The sequence below is a fragment of the Eurosta solidaginis genome, chromosome 3 (assembly GCF_040869045.1).
Source record: "Eurosta solidaginis isolate ZX-2024a chromosome 3, ASM4086904v1, whole genome shotgun sequence".
NCBI classification, from domain to species: Eukaryota; Metazoa; Arthropoda; class Insecta; order Diptera; family Tephritidae; genus Eurosta; species Eurosta solidaginis.
In genome coordinates this window covers 286141459-286166646 of record NC_090321.1, presented here as the reverse complement: position 1 = coordinate 286166646, position 25188 = coordinate 286141459, and the positions used below count along the sequence as shown (strand labels likewise).

General features: G+C 42.9%; 1 protein-coding gene across 2 annotated transcripts in view; it reads left to right on the top strand.

The window, feature by feature from the left end:
* psq (pipsqueak) overlaps nt 1-25188 on the top strand; it is a 166218-nt gene that overhangs the window by 26021 nt on the left and 115009 nt on the right. For both annotated transcript variants that reach the window (XM_067776946.1, XM_067776945.1), the window contains exons 3-4: nt 20848-21060; nt 21172-21336. In XM_067776946.1, coding sequence (XP_067633047.1) covers nt 20914-21060; nt 21172-21336 — 312 coding nt within the window. In that variant the 5' untranslated portion in view covers nt 20848-20913. The remainder of the gene's footprint in view (nt 1-20847; nt 21061-21171; nt 21337-25188) is intronic.

Genomic DNA, 25188 nt, shown 5'->3' with positions numbered 1-25188 from the left:
CCTCTGACGGTAAGACTGCTCGATTTTCTACCAATTTGCAACACAGATATCATAGGACATTCAATAGCCGGGGCAAGTTTTCGTTCTTTACATTCGACACGCTCTTGCTCATCTCCTCCAGCTTTGCGTTTACGCCCACCCACATTGTTGGAACTATTAAGGCCAAGATCGCAATGACGTGCAATGTGACCGGACTTCCCGCATTTGAAGCATTTGATAACTTTTTCACTCCGCTTTTGCGATCCTTTCAGCGCCTCCAATATTGCGTCTACCCACTCTGGCCTTTCTACTTCCACACGGCGTGCTTTGAAAACTGGCTTACACAGAAGCGACGCTGTTTCCTGAATCAGGGCTTGTGACACCGTTTCTGCGAATGTTGGCTTTGGGTTTGCGTATGTAGCCCGCTTCGTTTCCACATCCCTTATGCCATTTATAAAGCTCTGAATCTTCACTCTTTCCGTGTATTCCACAGGTGCATCCGCATTTGAAAGATGAGCCAATCTTTCAATGTCCGAAGCAAACTCCTGCAATGTCTCATTTGCTTTTTGGTAGCGGTTTTGCAACTCAATTTGGAATATCTGTTTTCTATGCTCGCTTCCGTAACGTCTCTCTAAAGCGCTCATCAATGTTTCGTAATGGTTCCGCTCGTACTCTGGGATGGTCTGTAAGATTTCCGCGGCAGGCCCTTTCAGTGCCACGAACAGAGCTGCAACTTTATCTTCAGCATTCCATTGGTTCACTGCTGCGGTCTTCTCAAACTGTAGCTTAAAGACCTGAAAAGGAACAGAACCGTCAAAGGATGGTGTCTTTACCTTTGGATTACTCGCTGAAACAGCTGGGCGATTTAGTTGTAACTGCTCCATACGACCTTTTAAATCATTTACTTCTGCCTGAAATTGAGCCATTTTTGCATCCTGCACTTCCAGTTTTGATGATACCTGTTCCAAAATTTCTGCCGACATTTCAGACATACGTGCCTCTTGCGCTTCCAATTGAGATGCCATATATGTCTTTTGGTCTTCCAGTTGAGATGACACTTGCGACGTCATTTCTGAAATACGTGCCTCCTGTGATTCCAGTTGGGATGCCATATATGTCTTCTGCTCTGCCAGTTGAGTTTCCATCTTGGATGTAATCTGTGTCGACATTTCTGCCATACGCGTTTCTTGTGCTTCAATCTTGGATGTTATGCGTGTCTCCTGCGATTCTAGTTGTGATGACATTGTCGATGTTTGAGCAGATATTGCAGCCAAAATCATGTTCAAGTCTGTGCTCGTAACTGTCTGCGATGTTTCGTTTTTCTCTTCAACTTTTGTTACTTCCTCGCCATCAAGATGAAAGTCATACTTTTCCACATCAATTCCTTCCGCTTCCATTGCCTCTCGTAGCCGTGCCTGAAGTTCAAGTTTAACGCCGCTTGTATTCAATCCACGGCTCTCCAACTCCTTCTTTAGTTGCTGGATCTTCAATTCACTGAACTTTGCCATGTCGTTGTTGTCCTCTGGAATTTATTCAACAATTCCTCTTCTGACACCAATTGTAACGAATTTACTTGCAAATCCTCTTATTTGCAATCCTCTGCTAAGTTCGAATCACTAAACTGTTGAATAAATAACTCCAATATTGAATAACGGAAAAATGGCCTTTATTAAAATACTTCACAATAACACTCAAACTGTGCAACGAATAGCTTAATAACCAAACTGATATCTTAAAGGAAACTGACTTTCAAAATAATAGTGCTATTGCTCGCTAGATATCGTCTTACTCGTAACTGCTTGACAATTCAAATCAAACTGAATCACTTCTTACTCGCCTGCACTGCTTTTATAGTTTACGCTGCATACTTCTAGGCTCTTCGATTTCCAGAAGTTACTAGTTGTTTCGGCTACAAAATCGCCAGCCACAACTACGTGCACAAATTATTGCTCTCTCTTGTGACAACTCAGATAAGATATATGCATGTATTTGTGCATTGCCGCTCAGATGTTCGTATACGTACATATGTGTAGACGCAATTATTTATTCGTTTATGTAGATACATAATGATGAATTATTGATGTGCATTCACGTCACTGGTTAGCATCGGCTTAGAGACGATAGCATCGCTCAGTGCTGCTAACATTCGTTACAATATGTATGTATACATACATTGAAGTTGCGCAACCTGGGTATTTTTATTTGATCGCTTATAACTTACGTAGTTTTGCATCGATTTTCTTCGATGATAGCTTATCTTTTTTCTAATTAAACAGAGCTTTACGTAAATAAAAAATATTTGGCAAAAAAGTTGGGGTTTTGGAATGCCGCCCTCGCAAAAAGTAATTTTTTCATATTTTTTCAAAAAAAAAAAACAAAAATCTGAAATGATGAGCTAATATCTCGAAAACTATATGGTTGAGCAAAAAACAATGTATGATGCATTTATAGCAAATTTTATCGTCTTTCCGATTCTGTAAACTTATTTGCAATATACGTAATTAAAGGGAGCCATCTTTTTGGTTTTTTCGAATAACGGTAAATTGCAAATATCTCAAAAACGGTACCATAGAATCAAAAATGAACGCAATTTTCGAAATCAGGGGGTGATTTTACATACGAATTTCATAACGGCGTTTCTGGTAAAGAAAAAAAGTTGAAATTCGTGGTCCAGTGTTATTCATTCGGTATGTTCGGAACATTTGTCTCCATTTAAGAATTTGTGAAATCGTTTTATATTTACAATATTATGTATATACTTATTTGGAATATTCGGACCTCGTGAGGTAGCATCAAACGAACGTGTTCCGAATATTCTAAATTAACGGTTTATCCGGAGCACTTCCATTAATACTTAAAGGGAGAGAGCTTCATAGTTAATCATTATGTATCTACATAAACGAAACTATAATTGCGCCTACACATATGTACCATGTACGTATACAAGCAGAGGAGAATCAATGCACAAACACATGCATATATTTGAGATACTCCTGAAAGTATGCAATGAGAGAAGCTATAAAATCGTGCAATTGTAGTTACAGCTGAGAAGTTTGAGAGCTGATGGCAACTAGTAGATTGTGGAAGCGCCTAGAAGAATCGAACGTTGAAATCAGAGAGTATAAAAGGCAGCAAATGTAGAGGCGCTGGAATTCAGTTTGATTTGAGCTATCAAGCAGTTTTGATTAAGACGCTATCTAGCGAGCCATAACAGTATTATTTTGAAAGTCAGTTTCATTTAAGCTATCAGTTTGGTTATAAAGCCAGCTAGTTGCAAAGTATAAGTGTTATTGTGAAGTACTTTAATAAAGGCCATTTTTCCATTATTCAATATTGGAGTTATTTATTCAACAGTTTAGTGATACGAACTTAGCAAAAGGGCAAATAAGAGGATTTGCAAGTAAATTCATTACAATTGGTGTCAGAAGAGGAATTGTTGTATAAATTCCAGAGGACAACAAGGACATGGCAAAGTTCAGTGAATTGAAGATCCAGCAAGTGAAGAAGGAGTTTGAGAGCCGTGGATTGAATACAAGCGGCGTTAAACTTGAACTACAGGCGCGGCTACGAGAGGCAATGGAAGCAGCAGGAATTAATGTGGACGAGCATGTCTTTCATCTTGATGGCGATGAGACAACAAAATTGGAGGAGAAAAATGAAACACCGCAGACAATGGCGAACACAGACTTGAACATGATATTGGTTGCAATATCGGCACAAATGTCCGAAATGCCATCACAAATATCCACCAACATGTCATCACAACTGGAAGAACAGAAAACGTATATGTCATCACAGATGGAATCCCAAGAGACACGAATAACATCGAAGATTGAAGCACAAGAAACGCGTATTTCAGAAATGTCGACACAAATGTCATCCCAACTGGAATCGCAGGAGACACGCATCACATCGAAGATTGAAGCACAATTGGATGAACAGAAAACACACATGGCGTCACAAATTGCAGAACAATTAAAAGAGCAAGAGGCACGCATAACAGTACAACTCGAAGCGCAGGAGGCGCGTATATCATCAAAACTCGAAGCGCGTATGGACGAGAAAATAACGCAGTTTGAGGAAAAAATCGAAACCGAGGTGGATGCTTTGAGAGGTCGTATACAGGAGTAGCAATGACATCGCCCAGCTGTTTCATCAAGCAATCCAAAGGTAAAAACACCATCCTTTGACGGTTCTATTCCTTTCCAGGTCTTTAAGCTCCAGTTTGAGAAGACCGCAGCAGTGAACAACTGGAGTGCTGAAGATAAAGTTGCTGCGCTATTCGTAGCATTGAAAGGATCAGCTGCCGAAATCTTACAGACTATTCCAGAGTACGAACGGAACAGTTATGACGCATTGATGGCTGCTGTAGAACGACGATACGGAAGCGAACACAGGAAGCAGATACACCAAATAGAGTTGCAAAACCGCTACCAAAAAGCTAATGAGACTTTGCAAGAGTTTGCGCCAGATGTCGAAAGGCTTGCACATTTGGCGAATGCCGATGCACCCGTGGAATACACCGATAGGGTAAAAATTCAGAGCTTTATAAGTGGCATACGGGACGTCGAAACGAAGCGAGCCACATACGCAAACCCAAAGCCAACATTTGAAGAAACGGCATCCCATGCGCTGACTCAGGAAACAGCGTCACTTTTGAGTAAGCCCACATACAAAGCTCATCGCGTGGAAGTGGAAAGGCCAGACTGGGTAGACACAATTTTGGAAGCATTAAAAGGAACGCAGCAGAAAACCGATGGGGCCGTCAAATGCTTTAAATGTGGAAAGCCAGGGCACATTGCACGTTATTGCAGTACCAATCCTAACAGTTCCAGCAATGTGGGTGGCCGTAAACGCAGAGCTGAAGGAGAGGAGCAAATCTCAAAATCCACTCAATCGTTAAACTAAAGCGAGTCAGCCGCAAGAGGCGACAGCTGGCCCCTCAATTGAATGCCCCATAATCTCTGTCTCACAAATTGGAAGAAGGTCAAGCAATCTTACTGTCGGAGGACATGTTGATGGAAAGGAACGTTTACTGACTGTAGATACGGGTGCATCCCATTCCATTATTCGAGCGGATTTAGTCAACAAGAAGATAAGACCATTGCATGGAGCAATATTGCGTACAGCCACTGAAGAAGACAGCACGGTTCTAGGAGAAGTATCATGTGAAGTCGCAATTGGGAACGTCACGGTAGAACACAATTTTATAGTGGCAGAGATTGTTGATGAAATCATAATTGGAGTGGACTTCTTAATCAACCAGGGCATCAAGATCGACATGCAAAGACAGACGATGCGTTATAAGAACATGGATGTACCACTTAATTTCTGCTACGAGAGAGGCTACAGCAGTAAACGAGTGCTGGTGGAAGAGAGTCAGCAAATACCACCAAAATCCGAAGCAGTCATCTGGGCAAAGGTTGATGGAGATTGTGGGACAAACAAATTGTGGGTTGTCGAAGCAGCAAACAAATCAGCACCGAACATACTTGTAGGAAAAACCCTGGCTATGACAAAACAAGTCACCACTCAAACTGACCAAAGGAGCTATTTTGGGAAGATGCCAAGAGGCTGAAGTAATTATTAACTGTGAACAGCTCCAGGAACACGTTTCATCTAGTAATACTGATCTTTCAAATGACATCACGGCAGAGGAGGGGCTAGAGGAAGATTATCAGAGTAAGGCAAAGCAACTGCTCCTAAAGCACGCAAACATATTTGACCAGGATGGTTCCAAACCAGGCCGCACCAATGTTGTGAAACATCAAATTGACACTGGAGACGCGAGGCCGATACGTCAAGCTCCATAGTGTTCCACTGGCGAAGCGGGAAGTTGTGAGTCAAATTATACAAGAAATGAGCGACAGCGGCGTCATCGAACCATCAGCTAGTCCCTGGAGCTCACCGGTAGTACTTGTAAAGAGGAAGGATGGAAAAATGAGGTTTTGCGTGGACTACCGGAAGTTGAATGACGTTACGAAAAAGGATAGCTACCCATTGCCAAGAATTGACGACACTCTGGACTCGCTCTCTGGTACGAAATGGTTTTCCACACTGGACTTGAAAAGCGGCTACTGGCAAGTGGTGGTGAAGGAGGAAGACAAAGAGAAAACAGCCTTCAGTGTCGGTGATGGTCTTTGGCAGTTTACAGTGATGCCTTTTGGACTTTGTAATGCACCAGCTACTTTTGAGAGACTCATGGACCAGGTACTGAAAGAACTACATTGGAAAATATGCTTGGTGTACCCGGACGACATCATCGTATTGGGGAAGAACTTTGATGAACATCTTAAGAATTTGGAGGAAGTTTTCCAGAGAATAGCTGGCGCTGGTCTGAAGTTAAGTCCCAAAAAGTGTACGCTGTTTAAAAAGGAAGTAAATTATTTGGGTCACAAGGTAACGACAGAGGGCATCTGCACTACGAACGAAAAGATAGAGGCTGTAAAGGATTGGCCAAGACCACAGAATCTGCATGAATTGGGAAGTTTCCTTGAGCTGTGCACATATTATCGCCGATTTGTACCAAATTTTGGCAGCGTAGCCCAAGTCTCCACGAGCTAACAAGAAAAAATAAAGCTTTTGAATGGAAGAAGGAGCAAGAAGTAGCTTTTCAAACATTGAAAGAGTGTTTGTGCACTGTCCCAATGTTGGCATATCCGATTCCAGGAGCAACGTTTATTCTAGATACAGATGCGAGCGGATATGCTATAGGAGGCGTTTTATCACAACTGGTCGATGGACAGGAGAAGGTAGTTGCATATTACAGCCGTTCGATTGGAAAACTAGAGAGGAACTACTGCGTTACGCGGAGAGAGCTGTTGGAATTGGTAGAGTGCATTAAACATTTTCACAAATACCTCTACGGCCAGCGATTCCGTGTCAGGATAGATCACGCAGCTTTAAAATGGCTTCTGCAGTTCCGTAATCCGGAAGGACAATTGGCACGGTGGATCGAGCGACTACAAAGCTATGACTTTTCCATTGAGCATCGAAAAGGTAGTACCCATGGAAATGCCGATGCAGTGTCACGAAGACCATGTAGTTTGGAATACAAGCACTGTTCAAAGGCCGAGGCTAAAGAAGACATTATAGATGTCCGGCTAATGACTATAACGTGTACGGATGAATGGGACAAGGAACAGTTAAGAAAGTGTCAGCTAGAAGATACAGATCTGTCATATGTTATGCAAGGGCTCCAGCGAAACGAAAGACCAAGCAGAGAGGAGATGTCAGCAGAGAGACCCATTGCGAAGTCATATTGTGGACAGTAGAACAGTTTAGAATTGATATCCGGCTGCCTTCATCGAGTATGGGAGAGTGAGGATGGTAAATGCAAGAAGAAACTGATAGTTGTTCCCAGAAAGAGGTTTCCTGACGTGCTCAGCGAGCTGCATAATGGTCCAAGCGGAGGCCATCTTGGAATCACGAAGACGCTGGAGAAGATTAAACAGAGATTCTATTGGGTTGGTTGCCGTCACTCGGTCACTGAGTGGATTGCGAACTGCGAGGTTTGCAGCAGAGCGAAAGGGCCCAGAACCCGAAGTCATGGCCAGATGAAGCAATATAACTCAGGTGCGCCATTTGAAAGGATCGCTATGGATGTCGCCGGTCCATTTCCTACTAGCAACGGCGGAAACAAATATGTACTGGTACTTTTGGATTATTTCAGCAAATGGCCAGAGGTATACTCAATCCCAAGTCAAGAAGCGGAAACGGTAGCAGAAGTGTTTATAAACAATTGGGTTGCAAGGTATGGTATACCAATGGAGTTACATTCTGACCAAGGCGGGAATTTCGAATCAGCTGTGTTCCAGGAAATGTGTAAATCATTGGGCATTCGAAAAACACGGACAACTGCATTCCATCCTCAATCCGATGGTATGGTAGAACGATTCAATAGAACATTGGAGGAGCAGAAAGTAGTAGACAAGTACCATAAAGAGTGGGATACCCGCATACCATTATTCTTGATGGCTTGCCGATCAGCAGTGCATGAGACAACGGGCCAAACCCCTGCAAAAGTAATTTTTGGCAATGACCTTAGACTGCCAGCTGATTTACCCCCAGCGGGTAAGGGGGTAAGAATATACCCGCGGTAGGTATGCCTGTCGTAAGAGGCGACTAAAATACCAGATTCAAAGGGGGGGGGGGGGGGGGGAAGCGCAACCCTTCAGGTTGCCAGCGCAATATATAGATTCTTCAAACCCAATTGTCAACCTCACCTATCCGCGGCGAATCCTGTTTCACTAACAGACGAGGCTCTGGCGACCCCAAGCTCCTCATGGAACTTGGGGGTGGGGAGGGAGGGGATGGCCTGAAGGTTTAATGTGACCACATAAATCGTTCCCGAGATGGTCAGGCTAGCACCTTAGTGGTGCTGTGGTACCGGAGCGTAGCGGATCTGTATCCGGCAAAGGACCATCACATCGACAACACTCCCCAAAGCCTTCGGAGAGCAACCTTATCGCTACAACAACAACAACAACAGCCAGCTGATTTGAAGTTTGGGATAGATGCCAATGCGGAGAGAAATGTCAAGAAATCCACTAGTGATTTGGAAGAAGAGCTAAGAGAAATACATGATCTGATAAGGCAACGAACACAGATTATGAGTGACAAGATGAAAGCCAGATTCGATAAAGAAATTAATTCGGAAGGTTTTCAGGAAGGAGATTTGGTGCTGTTATATAACCCACAACGTAAAAAAGGTTTTTCCCGAAATTGCGGTGTAATTGGGAAGGCCCATACAAAGTTGTAAAACGGATCAACGATGTAGTGTACCGCATAGAAACCATCGGTAAACCACGAACCAAAATGAAAGTGGTCCATTTGGAAAAGCTGGCAACGTTTAGATCGGCAGATTTGTCTAATCGGGATGATCAGACTTAGGTGGAGGGCAGTGTTACGAATATTAGCAAAACTAAGGAGTGCTGCTATCTCTAAGCCGATGCTAAACAGTGATATCATGCACATCCATAGATCAATCATTACGTATCTACATAAACGAAACAATAATTGCGTGTACACATATGTACCATGTACGTATACGAGCAGCGGAGAATCAATGCACAATCACATGCATATATCTGAGATACTCCTGAAAGAATGCAATGAGAGAAGCTATGAAATCGTGCAATTGTAGTTACAGCTGAGAAGTTTGAGAGCTGATGGCAACTAGTAGATTGTGGAAGCGCCTAGAAGATGCGAGCGTTGAAATCAAAGAGTATAAAAGGCAGCAAATGTAGAGGCGCTGGAATTCAGTTTGATTTGAGCTATCAAGCAGTTTCGATTAAGACGCTATCTAGCGAGCCATAGCAGTATTATTTTGAAAGTCAGTTTCATTTAAGCTATCAGTTTGGTTATTAAGCCAGCTAGTTGCAAAGTATAAGTGTTATTGTGAAGTACTTTAATAAAGGCCATTTTTCCATTATTCAATATTGGAGTTATTTATTCAACAGTTTAGTGATACGAAGTTAGCAAAAGGGCAAATAAGAAGATTTGCAAGTAAATTCGTTACAATATTTTTGAATAAATTCTGGTATGCGGCATCCTTCAAACCAATTCTGAAGGGTGACGAAACCAACAACTCTATATCAATTCAAGAAATATTTAGTGGAAAATTAATTATCTCTCCAAAAGCTGTTGGCTTTTACAAAGTTATTATCACTACGAATATACTACTATAGGTACGTTTCTACTAAAATTTTCGCTGTGGTGGCTTGAATTATTCCCCGTTTTCATTACTTCGTAAAAGCAACCCGTCCAGATTTTTAAACTTGGGAGAGTCAAAGCTCTGTCATAAACCTGTAGTAATTGAATCATGGTCCTGCATGTAGCACCAACATTTAAACATGAAATAAATATAGTATGCATTTAAAAAGTTTACTAAACTGTCGTGACCAGTTAGTTTTTGTTTTTTAATTGAAATTTCAGTCTCAACATTTTTCTCAAATTTATAAATTTTCTATTCAAATACCCCTTATGTCTTCGACATATGTACATAATAGGCGTGTCACTTGATGCCTAGTTGTAAAATAAACTGAAGGGTTCTGAACAACGTTACCTTAATCTGTAGTAGACGTATTATTCTTGGACTATTATGGCTTACAAGTACTACACCCGCATTTCTGCTACTCCCGGCCTGATGGCGGATATAATGCCCACATAAATGAGGTCAGCCGCGTCTCCATGGAATGTACACATAGAGCGGAGGCATTTGCTAGGTACAAAAACCATATTTCTTCAAGAAGTGCTGGACAGATTACAACTTAATATGCTTACACCGAGCAAGATAAGGTGTAATTTGATCCTTTAAATTGAAATAGACTAGACCAAAGCGGCCCAATTTTCTTTGAACCCCTTAAATGATGGAAGCATGCTCTAGTTTAGAGCGTACTAAAGAAATAAATGGAGCTTTTCTGGTATAAAGATCTTTGAAGTTTTTTGCGTATCAACGAAGGAAAGCCGTTGGATTTATGTTCGTGAGCATATGGTGAATGCTCTGATGGTGTGTAATCTATCGCAGATAATTTGATACCGTGGATCTACATAAATCTCTGTGCAGCTGTGCTTCCATCCTCGAAACAATAATGTACAACGTTATGTTTTAATTCTTATCAACCCAATGAGCAATATCATCTACCTCTTTTTCTGCAAGTTATTTCCTCCCTTTTTCAGACTTTTTGATTTGTCTGATTGCGGCAAATTATACGAGGTTTTGGTTTTGTTATTGGAGGGATGATGCAAATCCACACCTCGAGTTGTTTGGCGACCTCAACAATTAATATACCGAATACTTCTTCCTGTCAACGAGTTCGTGTTTTCTTTGAGAGTACGTTAGAGACATAATTATTTATGCATACATATATGTATATTTACTACGTTTTAATAAAAATGTATTTATCATTGTATGAATGGCCAAGGCCTCTTAATTTGGCCAACGGAGTGGAGACCTCACTTCTGCTGTGTGAACAGTTATTTGCCTCGACCTCGGACAGCTCATAATCTCCTTTATTAATCCCCTCTAATACTTCTGCACGACGCATAGGTCCATGCATATTTTGAAGAATGTTGTTCCCGAATACTACAAGGCTCATCGCTCACTAATCTGCGCCGTATACTTTTATACATTTATTTTCACATATATGATGAAAATACTCCTATATTGCTACAAAAGGCTAGGTACATTCCCAAACATCAGAGTGCCGATATATTGCTGTTTAAACGGTTTTTCTTGTCACACATATGCTGCTACAATCACAAAAATTTGATAGGCTGTCTTGTTTTGATTTCGGTACAATTATACTTCGCAACTAAAAGCGTGTTTAAATCAAACTGATTGGTCATGCCTCAGCTTGCGCTCCTTCCTATACTCTCTGTTTCCTTGTCTGTATATTTCTACTAAGGTCTAGACGTTTCCCCTTCTAGAATAGTTGCATCTCCTACTTGGTAATTCCTATATACATGTATATTTGTAGTTTAAGTTTATCTTATAGCCATATGCGGATGTATGTGTGAGTAAGGCTGATGATTACATGTGTTTGTGAGTATCTCTTCGTTGCCTTGTATGGACGTGTGTAAATGATGATTGGTTTGTTTATGTACACAAGAGTGGCAGCTAGCTTTATTTTTGTTGTGCCTTTATTTACTATCAGCTTAGTGATGCTAAACTTCGCCACAATAATAACAGCGTCACGCTTAGGAATACTCCCCACAAAGGAGAGAACAAAAACGCTGAATAAACAGTTTATGTCAAACCGGGGTACCCTTACTAGTAAGAACTCAGAAGTTTCGATACCATTAAAAATACTCAAAGTATCGATGCTTATACTCATACTCAGTAAAAGAGATCGAGTACACTCGATACTAGTGAGTATTTAGGTAACTAATTTTTAATTAGTCTATTACTTATATTATGTTTATGATAAGCGAAAATGGGTCTTACGGTAAATGAGACTGTGAAGGATTTCATCCCTTGGGAACCAGCATTATCAGCAAAAACTTTGGACTGAGTAGGCAATTGAAAAGTATAGTCCTCGCTCGACGAACAAAAATAACGTTCTACAATAGAGAATATGAGATGGCTTTTGAAGTGTTCGAGGAGAAAGTTCTCCGGAATATTTATGATCCTATCCGTGATGCCGACGGCGAGTATCGAAGGAGGTATAATAATGAGCTGTATAAGCTTGACGCAGAGATGACGATAGTGAAGCGAATAAAAACCCGAAGGCCTCGCTGTCTAGGTCTGTTATGCGAATGGACGAAGAAGCAGAGGAAAGGGGAGACCTTCACTAGTTGGGAGAGGCAGATTTGAGGGGTTGATAAGCCGCTTCCCAAGGCAGTCGGTTCTATGTACCGGAGCGACTCGGGATTTTTCCCGACCAAGGACTGTCATTTCAGTGTGACCCCATTTAATTTGTTTCGTCCCTCCCACAAATTGTCATCCTCCCAGCAGCTCCTTGCAGCAGGACTGCTCCATATTCTCTTACTCCGGGAAGGCATCGAATCCAATCCGGGTCCGTCTCCTGACCCCGGTCCTGAGAAATGGTTTTGCTGCATCTGCCGGAAAAGAATCTTTTTAGGACGGTCATACTCTGTTCAGTGTGTCTCGTGCAAGGGATGGTTGCATCGGACAGGTTGTTCTGGGCTTGATCCCAAAACCCGACGTCCACGTAACTTTTATAAATCTTTTGTGGCTCCTTGCTGTTAACGCCCAAGGGCGTCCCGTAGTTTACGCCTACGTTACTACGCCACTGTTACAGTATCCAGAACGAAGTTGAGCAAGAGTGACATGCGTTTCCCTGGGGAGTATGCGTTCCTCTTCCGCGAGTTTTGGATAATTTTCTTTAAGTACTGGATCCACCGGGCAATTCCCGGCATAAAGGTCCGACGCCTGTTTATGGAGTTCACCAAGGACCTGCTTGTGTTTTTTCACTTCATACGGCTGGGTTCTCAGGTGCCGTATTTCCTCAAAATGCTTACGGAGATGACTCCTTAAGCCCCTAGGCGGTGCTGGTTCATCAATCAGATGTCTGTTGGGATGCCCAGGTTTCTGGGTATTCAACAGGAACTGTTTGGTCAGCATCTCATTTCTCTCCCTGATGGGGAGTATTCTCGCCTCATTATGCAGATGGTGCTCTGGGGACATAAGAAGACAGCCCGTGGCGATTCTGAGAGCAGTATTTTGGCAGGCCTGTAGTTTCTTCCAGTGGGTGATTTTTAGGCTTGGCGACCATATGGGTGACGCGTAGCACGTAATCGGCTGGCTAATTGCTTTGTATGTAGTCATGAGCGTTTCTTTATCTTTTCCCCAAGTACTGCCAGCGAGGGATTTGAGGATTTTGTTACGGCTCTGAATTCTCGAAACAATTGCGGCTGCGTGCTCACCAAAATGTAGATCCTGATCAAACGTCACACCCAAGATTTTGGGGTGTCGGACAGTCGGTAGCGTAGTGCCATCGACGTGGATGTTCAAAATGGTCGACATTTGGGGCGTCCATGTTGTAAATAAGGTCGCAGAAGATTTAGTCGGTGATAATGCCAGGTTTCGCGAGGTGAAAAAACTGGAGAGATCAGGGAGGTAGCCGTTTATTTTATTGCATACCGCATCGATCTTTGGGCCTGGGCCTGTGGCCATTATTGTGCAGTCATCGGCGTAGGAAACGATTGTGACTCCTTCCGGTGGTGAAGGTAGCTTAGATATGTAGAAATTAAACAAAAGTGGGGATAGGACACCACCCTGTGGCACCCCCTGTTTAATTCTCCGTGGTTTTGATGTTTCGTTTCTAAATTGCACCGATGCCTGCCGACCACCCAGATAATTTGCGGTCCACCTTTTAAGACATGGGGGAAGGGTAGACCCTTCCAGGTCCTGCAGTAACGAGCCATGGTTGACCGTATCAAAAGCTTTTGATAGGTCTAGCGCTACGAGTACTGTTCTATGGTGGGGGTATTGATTTAAACCGCAATTTATCTGGGTGCTAATGGCATTCAGCGCAGTGGTAGTGCTATGGAGTTTTCTGAAGCCATGCTGATGAGGGGCTAGCTGCAAATTTGCTTGGAAATAAGGGAGCAAAATGGCTTCAAGCGTCTTTGCCACTGGCTGGCGATAGGAGAGATATCGGACGATACGACTCACCTATGTTAGCTGGTTTCCCAGGCTTTAGTAGCGGGACCACCTTGGCCATTTTCCATTTCTCAGGTATGACAAAGGTGGAAAGAGACAGATTGAAGACATGCGCTAAATATTTGAATCCCTCTTTCCCTAGGTTTTTAAGCATCGGCATGGCTGTGCCGTCTGGGCCCACTGCTTTGGATGGTTTAGCACGACCAATGGCGTCCTCAACCTCTTTAGCGGTGATGGTGATTGGTGACGCGCTGAATTTGTGTTTATGTGCGCGTCTATTGGCTCTCCGTCTATCTTTGTCGACCGTAGGATGCATTATATATTGTCGGCAGAAAGCGCTCGCGCATTTTTTCGCGTCCGACAGCACTTTGTCGCCAAAGGCGATGGAAACTTTGTCGTTGTGCTTAGTCGGATTCGATAGGGACTTTACGGTGGACCAAAGTTTACCCACACCGGTAGAGAGGTTACAACCTCTTAGGTGCTCCTCCCATTTCGCCCGCTTGTGTTCATCTACAAGCAATCTGATGCGTTGGTTTATATCCCTTATTTGGGGGTCGCCTGGGTCAAACTGTCTTATAAGGTCACGTTCTCTCGCTAAGTTTGCGGCCTCCGCCGGGAAGTGGGGCCGGATTTCGGGAATTCTCCCGGCGGGAATGAAATGTGCCGAGGCGGATTTAATGACCTTACGGAAGGCACGCTCCCCTTGGCGGGCATCAGTCGGGATAGGGAGGGCAGCTAGGGGGCTGTCTGTAAAGGATTTATATTCTTCCCACTTTCCTTTTTTGAAGTTTATGAAAGTGCGTTTTTCAGTGACGATGAAGTCAGCGTTACGCTCAAGCGAAATAAGTATGGGCAGGTGGTCAGATGCCAATGTTACCATCGGCTGCCAGTTGACGCAGTTTACGAGTTCTGCGCTCACGATTGAGATATCTGGCGAGCTGTGACAGCTTTCTACCATACGTGTGGGGTCGTCTCCGTTTATTGTGCAGAACGTCGTTTCTTCTTTTTGATCCGCCAACATCTCACCCCTACTGTCCGCCCGCAAGTTTGAATGCCATAGATCATGATGGGCATTGAAATCGCCTAAGATAATGCGATTGTTGCCAGTGAGTAAGGCCTTGATATTAGGGTGGTATCCACTGGGGCAACAGGTGGCAGGAGGGATGTAGATGTGGATTATTTCTAGGTTTGCATCGCCTGACCGGACAGATAGGCCTTGACGTACTAAGACATTGTCCCTGCGGTCGATGCCAAGATCAAATATACAATATTGCACAGAGTGGTGTATGATAAACGCGAGACCGCCTCCATTTCCGCTCTCGCGGTCTTTCCTGTGGACGTTATACCCAGAGCAGGTCTGCAATGCAGATCTTGCTGTGAGTTTAGTCTCTTGAATCGCAGCAATGCGGATGTTGTGCCGCTTCATGAAATCGACTATCTCCGTAATCTTCCCAGTTAGTCCATTACAGTTTAACTGCAGAATTCTGAAGTGCATAAGGGGAGACGTCGCCACTCCGGGGGTAAGTGACGGGTGACTACGCCTGGGTTGGGGAAGGCCAGGACGCAATTGCTGTTGTGGCCCTAGGACTGGGCGTCCTTGGGCAAGCATTGGGGTACCCGGATGATTTGAGTTTGCGACCTGGCAACATGGCGCGATGAAACCCGTCGGGGGGTTGCCGTCGCGGAGACCAGAACATCTAGGGAAGTGGCACCACCCAAGGCAGGAGCTGCATAGGGCGGATGTCGCAAACATATATATTCTGTGCTGGCAGACGGTGCAAACGGAGGTAGGGACTAAGAGTCTGTTTCCCTGACCTACACGATTGCTGCCGGAAAAGAGGGGGGAGAAGACGGGGGCAGGGGCTGTTGCTCAGCATTGCTTCCGACTCTACAACGAAGATTGTAGTTATGGGTGGTAGCAGCTGTTTGAGTTGTTGGCGCTATGACCGTCCTAAAAAGATTCTTTTCCGGCAGATGCAGCAAAACCACTTCTCAGGACCGGGGTCAGGAGACGCACCCGGATTGGATTCGATGTCTTCCCGGAGTAAGAGAATATGGAGCAGTCCTGCTACAAGGAGCTGCTGGGAGGATGTAAATTTGTGGGAGGGACGAAACAAATTAGATGTGGTCACACTGAAATGACAGTCCTTGGTCGGGAAAAATCCCGAGTCGCTCCGGTACATAGAACCGACTGCCTTGGGAAAGCTCGCTCCCCACGGCGCCAACAACTCAAACAGCTGATACCACTCATAACTACTACCTTCGTAGTAGAGTTGGTAGCAATGCTGAGCATCAGCCCCTGCCCCCGTCTTCTCCCCCCTCTTTTCCGGCAGCAATCGTGCAGGTCAGGGAAACAGACTCTTAGTCCCTAACTCCGTTTGCTCCGTCTGCCAGCACAGAATATATAGGTTTTCGACATCCGCCCAATGCAGCTCCTGCCTTGGGTGGTGCCACTTTCCTAGATGTTCTGGTCTCCGCGACGGCAACCCCCCGACGGGTTTCATCGCGCCATGTTGCCAGGTCGCAAACCCAAATCATCCGGGTACCCCAATGCTTGCCCAAGGACGCCCAGTCCTAGGGCCACAACAGCAATTGCGTCCTGGCCTTCCCCAACCCAAGCGTAGTCACCCGTCACTTACCCCCAGAGTGGCGGCGTCTCCCCTTATGCACTTCAGAATTCTGCAGTTAAACTGTAATGGACTAACTGGGAAGATTACGGAGATAGTGTGTCCCCACATGACACCAACCATCTCTTTAATTGTAATGTGGAACCAACGCCTCTAACACCCCTTTCCTTATGGTCCACCCCTGTTGAAACGGCAAGTTTCCTTGGACTCCCGTTAGAGGATATTGATGACAATTTGTGATCGGTCGCGGCTATTAGGTGGGGCGAGCATTGCTACAACAACAACAACAACATTACGGAGATAGTCGATTTCATGAAGCGGCACAACGTCCGCATTGCTGCGATTCAAGAGACTAAACTCACAGCAAGATCTGCATTGCAGACCTGCTCTGGGTATAATGTCCACAGGAAAGACCGCGAGAGCGGAAATGGAGGCGGTCTCGCGTTTATCTTACACCAATCTGTGCAATATTATATATTTGATCCTGGCATCGACCGCAGGGATAATGTCTTAGAACGTCAAGGCCTATCTGTCCGGTCAGGCGATGCAAACCTAGAAATCATCAACATCTACATCCCTCCTGCCATCTGTTGCCCCATTGGATACCGCCCTAATATCAGGGCCTTACTCACTGGCAACAATCGCATTATCTTAGGCGATTTCAATGCCCATCATGATCTATGGCATTCAAACTTGCGGGCGGACAGTAGGGGTGAGATGCTGGCGGATCAAATAGAAGAAACGACGTTCTGCACAATAAACGGAGACGCCCCCACACGTATGGTAGGAAGCTGTCACTGCTCGCCAGATATCTCAATCGTGAGCGCAGAACTCGTAAACTGCGTCAACTGGCAGCCGATGGTAACATTGGCATCCGACCACCTGCCCATACTTATCTCGCTCGAGCGTACCGCCGACTTCATCGTCACTGAAAAACGCGCTTTCATAAACTTCAAAAAAGGAAAGTGGGAAGAATATAAATCCTTTACAGACAACCGCTTTGCTGCCCTCCCTATCCCGACTGATACCCGCCAAGGGGAGCGTGCCTTCCGTAAGGTCATTGAATCCGCCTCGGCACATTTCATTCCCGCCGGGAGAATTCCCGAAATCCGGCCCCACTTCGCGGCGGAGGCCGCAAACTTAGCGAGAGAACGTGACCTTATAGGACAGCTTGATCCAGGCGACTCCCAAATAAGGGATATAAACCAACGCATCAGATTGCTTGTGGATGAACACAAGCGGGCGAAATGGGAGGAGCACCTAAGAGGTTGTAACCTCTCTACCGGTGTGGGTAAACTTTGGTCCACCGTAAAGTCCCTATCGAATCCGACTAAGCACAAAGACAAAGTTTCCATCGCCTTTGGCGACAAAGTGCTGTCGGACGCGAAAAAATGCGCGAGCGCTTTCTGCCGACAATATATAATGCATCCTACGGACAAAGATAGACGGAGAGCCAATAGACACGCACATAAACACAAATTCAGCGCGTCACCAATCACCATCACCGCTAAAGAGGTTGAGGACGCCATTGGTCGTGCTAAACCATCCAAAGCAGTGGGCCCAGACGGCATAGCCATGCCGATGCTTAAAAGCGTAGGGAAAGAGGGTTTCAAATATTTAGCGCATGTCTTCAACCTGTATCTTTCCACCTTTGTCATACCAGAGAAATGGAAAATGGCCAAGGTGGACCCGCTACTAAAACCTGTGAAACCAACTAACATAGGTGAGCCGTATCGTCCGATATCTCTCATATCGCCTGTGGCAAAGACGCTTGAAGCCATTTTGCTTCCTTATTTCCAAGCAAATTTGCAGCTAGCCCCTCATCAGCATGGCTTCAGAAAACTCCATAGCACTACCACCGCGCTAAATGCCATTAGCACCCAGATAAATTGCGGTTTAAATCAATACCCCCACCATAGAACAGTACTCGTAGCGCTAGACCTATCAAAAGCTTTTGATACGGTCAACCACGGCTCGTTACTGCAAGACCTGGAAGGGTCTACCCTTCCCCCATGTCTTAAAAGGTGGACCGCAAATTATCTGGGTGGTCGGCAGGCATCGGTGCAATTTAGAAACGACACATCAAAACCAAGGAGAATTAAACAAGGGGTACCACAGGGTGGTGTCCTATCCCCACTTTTGTTTAATTTCTACATTTCTAAGCTACCTTCACCACCGGAAGGAGTCACAATCGTTTCCTACGCCGATGACTGCACAATAATGGCCACAGGCCCAGGCCCAAAGATCGATGCGCTATGCAATAAAATAAACGGCTACCTCCCTGATCTCTCCAGTTTTTTCGCCTCGCGAAACCTAGCATTATCACCGACTAAATCTTCCGCGACCTTATTTACAACATGGACGTCCCAAATGTCGACCATTTTGAACATCCACGTCGATGGCACTACGCTACCGACTGTCCTACACACCAAAGTCTTGGGTGTGACGTTTGATCAGGATCTACATTTTGGTGAGCACGCAGCCGCAATCGTTCCGAGAATTCAGAGCCGTAACAAAATCCTCAAATCCCTCGCTGGCAGTACCTGGGGAAAAGATAAAGAAACGCTCATGACTACATACAAAGCAATTAGCCAGCCGATTACGTGCTACGCGTCACCCATATGGTCGCCAAGCCTAAAAATCACCCACTGGAAGAAACTACAGGCCTGCCAAAATACTGCCCTCAGAATCGCCACGGGCTGTCTTCTTATGTCCCCATAACACCATCTGCATAATGAGGCGAGAATACTCCCCATCAGGGAGAGAAATGAGATGCTGACCAAACAGTTCCTGTTGAATACCCAGAAACTTGGGCATCCCAACAGACATCTGATTGATGAACCAGCACCGCCTAGGGGCTAAAGGAGTCATCTCCGTAAGCATTTTGAGGAAATACGGCACCTGAGAACCCAGCCGTATGAAGTGAAAAAACACAAGCAGGTCCTTGGTGAACTCCATAAACAGGCGTCGGACCTTTATGCCGGGAATTGCCCGGTGAATCCAGTACTTAAAGAAAATTATCCAAAACTCGCGGAAGAGGAACGTATTCTCCCCAGGGAAACGCGTGCCACTCTTGCTCAACTTCGTTCTGGATACTGTAACAGGTTAAACTCTTACCTATCCAGAATCAACCCCGACATACAAAATGTATGCCCCGCTTGCAATGTGTCCCCACATGACCAACCATCTCTTCAATTGTAATGTGGAACCAACGCCTCTAACACCCCTTTCCTTATGGTCCACCCTGTTGAAACGGCAAGTTTCCTTGGACTCCCGTTAGAGGATATTGATGACAATTTGTGATCGGTCGCGGCTATTAGGTGGGGCGAGCATTGCTACAACAACAACAACAAGGGGTTGATAAGAACAATACAAAGCTTTATAGCTACAGAGCTTCCGCAACCTAATTGTCCACCTCACCTACTCGAGGGGAATCCTGTTACAATAACTTAATGGTGCTCTGTTAGCGGAACGTTCTGGGGAGAAATGAAATGCTGAATAAACAGTTTCTGTTGAATACAGAAACCTGTGCATCCTAACAGACATCTGAAGAGGTCACACCTCCCAGGGCTTAAGCGGTCATCTCCGTAAGCATTATGAGGAAATACGGCACCTGAGAACACAGCCGTATGAAGCAAAGAACCACAACTAGGTCCTCAGTTATATCCATAAACAAGCGTCGGACCTCTATGTCAGGAATTGCCCAGCGAATCCAGTTCCTAAAGACAAATACTATAACAAGTTAAACTCTTCCATAATCAACCCTGACATACAGAATGTATGTCCAGCTTCCAATGTTTCCCCACATGACGCCAACCATCCCTTCAATTGCAATGTTCAACCAACGCCTCAAACATCCCTATCACTATGGTTCACTCCAGTTGAAATTGCAAGTTTCCTTGCACTCTCGTTTGAGGATATTGATGACTTGTGATCGGTCGTGCCTGTTGGGTGGGGCGAAGCACTGCTACAACAATAACTACAAAGAAGCCATAGTCCTTTATTAAAAATTCGTCACATTCCATGAAGCGCATATAGTATTGTTTAGAAACTTAGATAAGTGTTGCAATTTTAAATAAAATTTAGCAAAAAATTTTATATTTGCCTTTTCAGCGACTGTATAAAAGATTAGATTAACAGCAAGCTGGAATAGAAACTCAGAGAAACATTGGCACCAAGATGGCATCCAGAAGCCACCAATATTTTAGTCTTCGTTGGAACAATTACCAGAATACCATGACATCGGTATTCCAGCAACTGCGTGAAGATTTGTCTTTTGTTGATGTGACACTTTCCTGTGAGCATGGCTCCCTAAAGGCCCATAAGGTACGTAAACAATATATTTATAATATGTATGTATTTAAATGGTTTGACCGGCCATTAACTATAAGATTTTATTAAGCACTCTTGTTAAAACATTGGATTTTTTTTTTTTAGGTTGTATTGTCTGCGTGCTCGTCATATTTTCAAAAACTTCTTTTAGAAAATCCTTGCAAGCATCCAACTATCATACTACCTGGCGACATAATATTTACAGATCTAAAGACCATAATTGATTTTGTTTATCGTGGCGAAATTGATGTCACTGAATCTGAGTTGCAGGTAAGCACTTATAATACAAATAATATAAAATTAAAACATTGTAACGATAATGAAAACTGCATGCATATGGTTTTTATAATGAGACAACTCATTCAAACTTGCAAATGCCCCTTAAAACTCACCAACCATACAAAGTCGTAAAGAAATATTGTATTCTTATGGAAACCATGAATTAAACATTTATTTTTAGTAGATTTATTTATTTAACACAGACATAGTTTTAATAATAATAGAGGAGTTGCGTGCAAAAGGGATCTTCTTTGTAAATTACGTTTCGAGATTTTCGTGTTCTAAATATTTGAGATATATGTATATATAAATTTCTGTAGTAGTAGGTTTTGTAAGATTTTCTTAATATATAGTACGAGCCGGACCCGTGCGCTTCTTGCGCAAGAAATACAACAGTCTCATATCAAATATCATCAGAAATCAGCTTTTCTATCAATCAAACATCTATAAACTGACATGCGATTGTGCTGCCATCTGGCGAATGTTAGCAACTGCCGGTAATGCAGTGTTAGTTGTAATTAAATATTTACAATAGTGCCATAGTACAAATGGATTTCTTTGTGTGCTCACAATCGTTTATTTTTAACAAATTATTTTAACAAAATATAGCTAAACAAAAGCGCTACGACCAAAATTGCCCAAAGCACGCTAATAGCAGGAATCCCCATCTTTACAACCAAAACTTTATTTATACATTTGGATTCCAAATAAGAGCGAAAAAGGGACCTGTACATAAAACAGCAATTAGAAATAATATATAAGATATTTCATATATGTATAATCTTTCAAATGTATATGTTGACAAAATCTATTTTTCACAATTTTTGCCAAAAATTTCGAAGTAAATTGGGGATAGATGTTACATTTTTGCATATAACATAGAAGCAAGAATGGTACGTCAACAAAATTTTTGTATGCCCCACTTCCTATGTAAAAGAGGTCAAATATAAAATTTCAGCAAAATCGGGAGACGTTTACATGGCTTATATTGGGATACGCCCTTTTTGGGAGTATGAGTAACGTAACTTTTTGTATTAAGAACAAAGCAAAAAACTAGCACAGAGCTTTACATTTTGTGATGTCACGAAGTCAGTTTCAGACATACATATAAACAAATATTTGGTGGTGTGGGTACAAAACTGGAGCTATTCGTATTGATGTGTTTTACGCAAAAAGAAATCTTCGACCATTGATCCCAACTCCTCAATTTCTGGCTGGGCAATTTTGTATAAAAAACTCTTAGGAAATGGTCAAGTACATCTTTGCTGCCAACTTTTCTAAAACCGATACTCAGTTCGTAAGTAAACATTCTACATTTATATGAGTTAATCGGGGATTGACCGTATTGCTTTAAATGTATCTAAACATTTATTTGAAGCAGTTTTTAATTTTATAATTTATTTAATAATTTGTGAATTACTTTATGAGAAATTTAAGGTCAGCAACGCAGGGTTTTGTAGGAAATGTATACGAGTTGACTGAACATAATAAATACAAATGTATATCTTCGTTTAAATCGCTGCGCAAATATTAAAATAGATAGAATTGTAAAGTATATTAAAAAAAACATCTATATTTTATTTGCATCAAGAGTCCGATTTATTGGTTGAAAATATGAGCCTTGGCCCAGATGGGCTCAAAACGTAAGTTTAGAGGCGTGGAGTGATCGATCTATAAGGAAAATAGCAATCTCTCCGGTTTTCGCAGTTAGCCTCCAAAACATAAAAATGTTGGAGCCTTATATATTTGTTGTTGTTGTTGTAGCGATAAGGACACTCCCCGAAGGCCTTGGGGAATGTTATCGATGTTGCTGGTCCTTTGCCGGATGCCGATCCGCTACGTTCCGGTACCAAGACCGACCATCTCGATAACGATTTGTTATGACCACATGCGACCTGTTTGGCCATACCGCCCTCCCACCCCCTAGATCCACGAGGAGTTCGCCAGAGTCTTGACTGTTAATGAAACAGGATTCGCCACGGATAGGTGAGGTTGACAATTGGGTTTGAAGAAGCTATAAAGCGCTGGCAACCCGAGAGGGTTGCGCTACACAACCCCCTCTTACGACAGGCATACCTACCGCTGAACTATTCTGACCCCTAACCCGCTGGGGGAGCATTATATATTTCACTTATTTATCTTAAAAGTTCTAACAAAATGTTGTTCTGGAAGTGGGAAGATAATGATTTCCGAAAAGCCTAAGTCTTTCAATTAAATACAAAAAATGGCTGAAGCGGTTTGTAAACATATTGTTTTATTTTTAGAAAAATACTTTTAATATAATGACAGGTAGACAAAATGTAACTTGTGTGTTTGGTTTTATTGAAATAACTAGCTTTACCCGGCGTACGTTGTAACGCCCGAGATCGAATGAATGTTGCGTTATTTTTTCTGTTTTGTTTGTTGATAACTTAGTTTATTGTTCTGTAAATTGAATTGAATTCGCACTCATATTTGTTGAAATTTTTATTGTATCTTATTGTAATGCAAGTGGGTATAGAATATTTTTGGTTTTTTCGTTCGGTGCAACATTTAGCTGGCCATGGGAAAAGCATGGACTCTCTAAAAATTATCCTGCAACAGTAAGCGATTGTCCTTGTGCTTTGTTGATTGTAATTGCAAAGGCAAGGCGTACAGGGAACTGTAAGCGCTTAAAATTGAATGGCACATCTGTAGGATTCATTGGGATCCGTGGTATGAGCACATCTTCACCTTTGCTTTTATCGAACAATTTGATCTTCATCTGTAACTGTGTCGAACGTTTTATGTTTCGTCACCTCACCAGGAATTTGATTTTGAATGCGATCATTGATTTTGTTAACATGATAATTTTTGGAAGCTAAGATTGCTCGTTCGCATAACCAATTGTGATTCACTATAAACATAACCAAAACTGGTGAAATAAGATTCGTAGACACGTATCGCCAAAATTTCATAATTTCACTCCAAATAAATATGCATATCGTTTTCTGAATTGAGAATGCTTTGAAGAAAAAAAAAACCAAGATAAAAAATAAAATAAAACAAGTAAAGGTGTCTAAGTTCGGGTGTAACCGAACATTATATACTCAGCGTGAGCTTCGATTGTACATTTGATGTCAGATAAATTACTTTTCTACATAACACGTGGCACCGCCCGTTAAAAAAAAAATTCTCCCCTTTTCCTCTTACAATAAAACTTGATAAGTGAAATATCATTGATTAAAAACTATTTTTTGCTAAGTTATAGCTTATTATTCTAGTCTACGACCCTTTTAAACTTGTTATACTCAGTTGAGCAGAGCTCACAGAGTATATTAAGTTTGATTGGATAACGGTTGGTTGTACATATATAAAGGAATCGAGATAGATATAGACCCATATATCAAAATAATCAGGATCGAAAAAAAATTTTATTGAGCCATGTCCGTCCGTCCGTCCGTCCGTCCGTCCGTTAACACGATAACTTGAGTAAATTTTGAGGTAACTTGATGAAATTTGGTACGTAGGTTCCTGAGCACTCATCTCAGATCGCTATTTAAAATGAACGATATCGGACTATAACCACGCCCACTTTTTCGATATCCAAAATTTCGTAAAACCGAAAAAGTGCGATAATTCATTACCAAAGACAGATAAAGCGACGAAACTTGGTAGATGAGTTGAATTTATGACGCAGAATAGAAAATTAGTAAAATTTTGGACAATGGGCGTGGCACCGCCCACTTTTAAAAGAAGGTAATTTATAATTTTTGCAAGCTGTAATTTGTCAGTCGTTGAAGATATCATGATGAAATTTGGCAGGGACGTTACTCCTATTACTATATGTACGCCTAATAAAAATTAGCAAAATCGGAGAAGGAC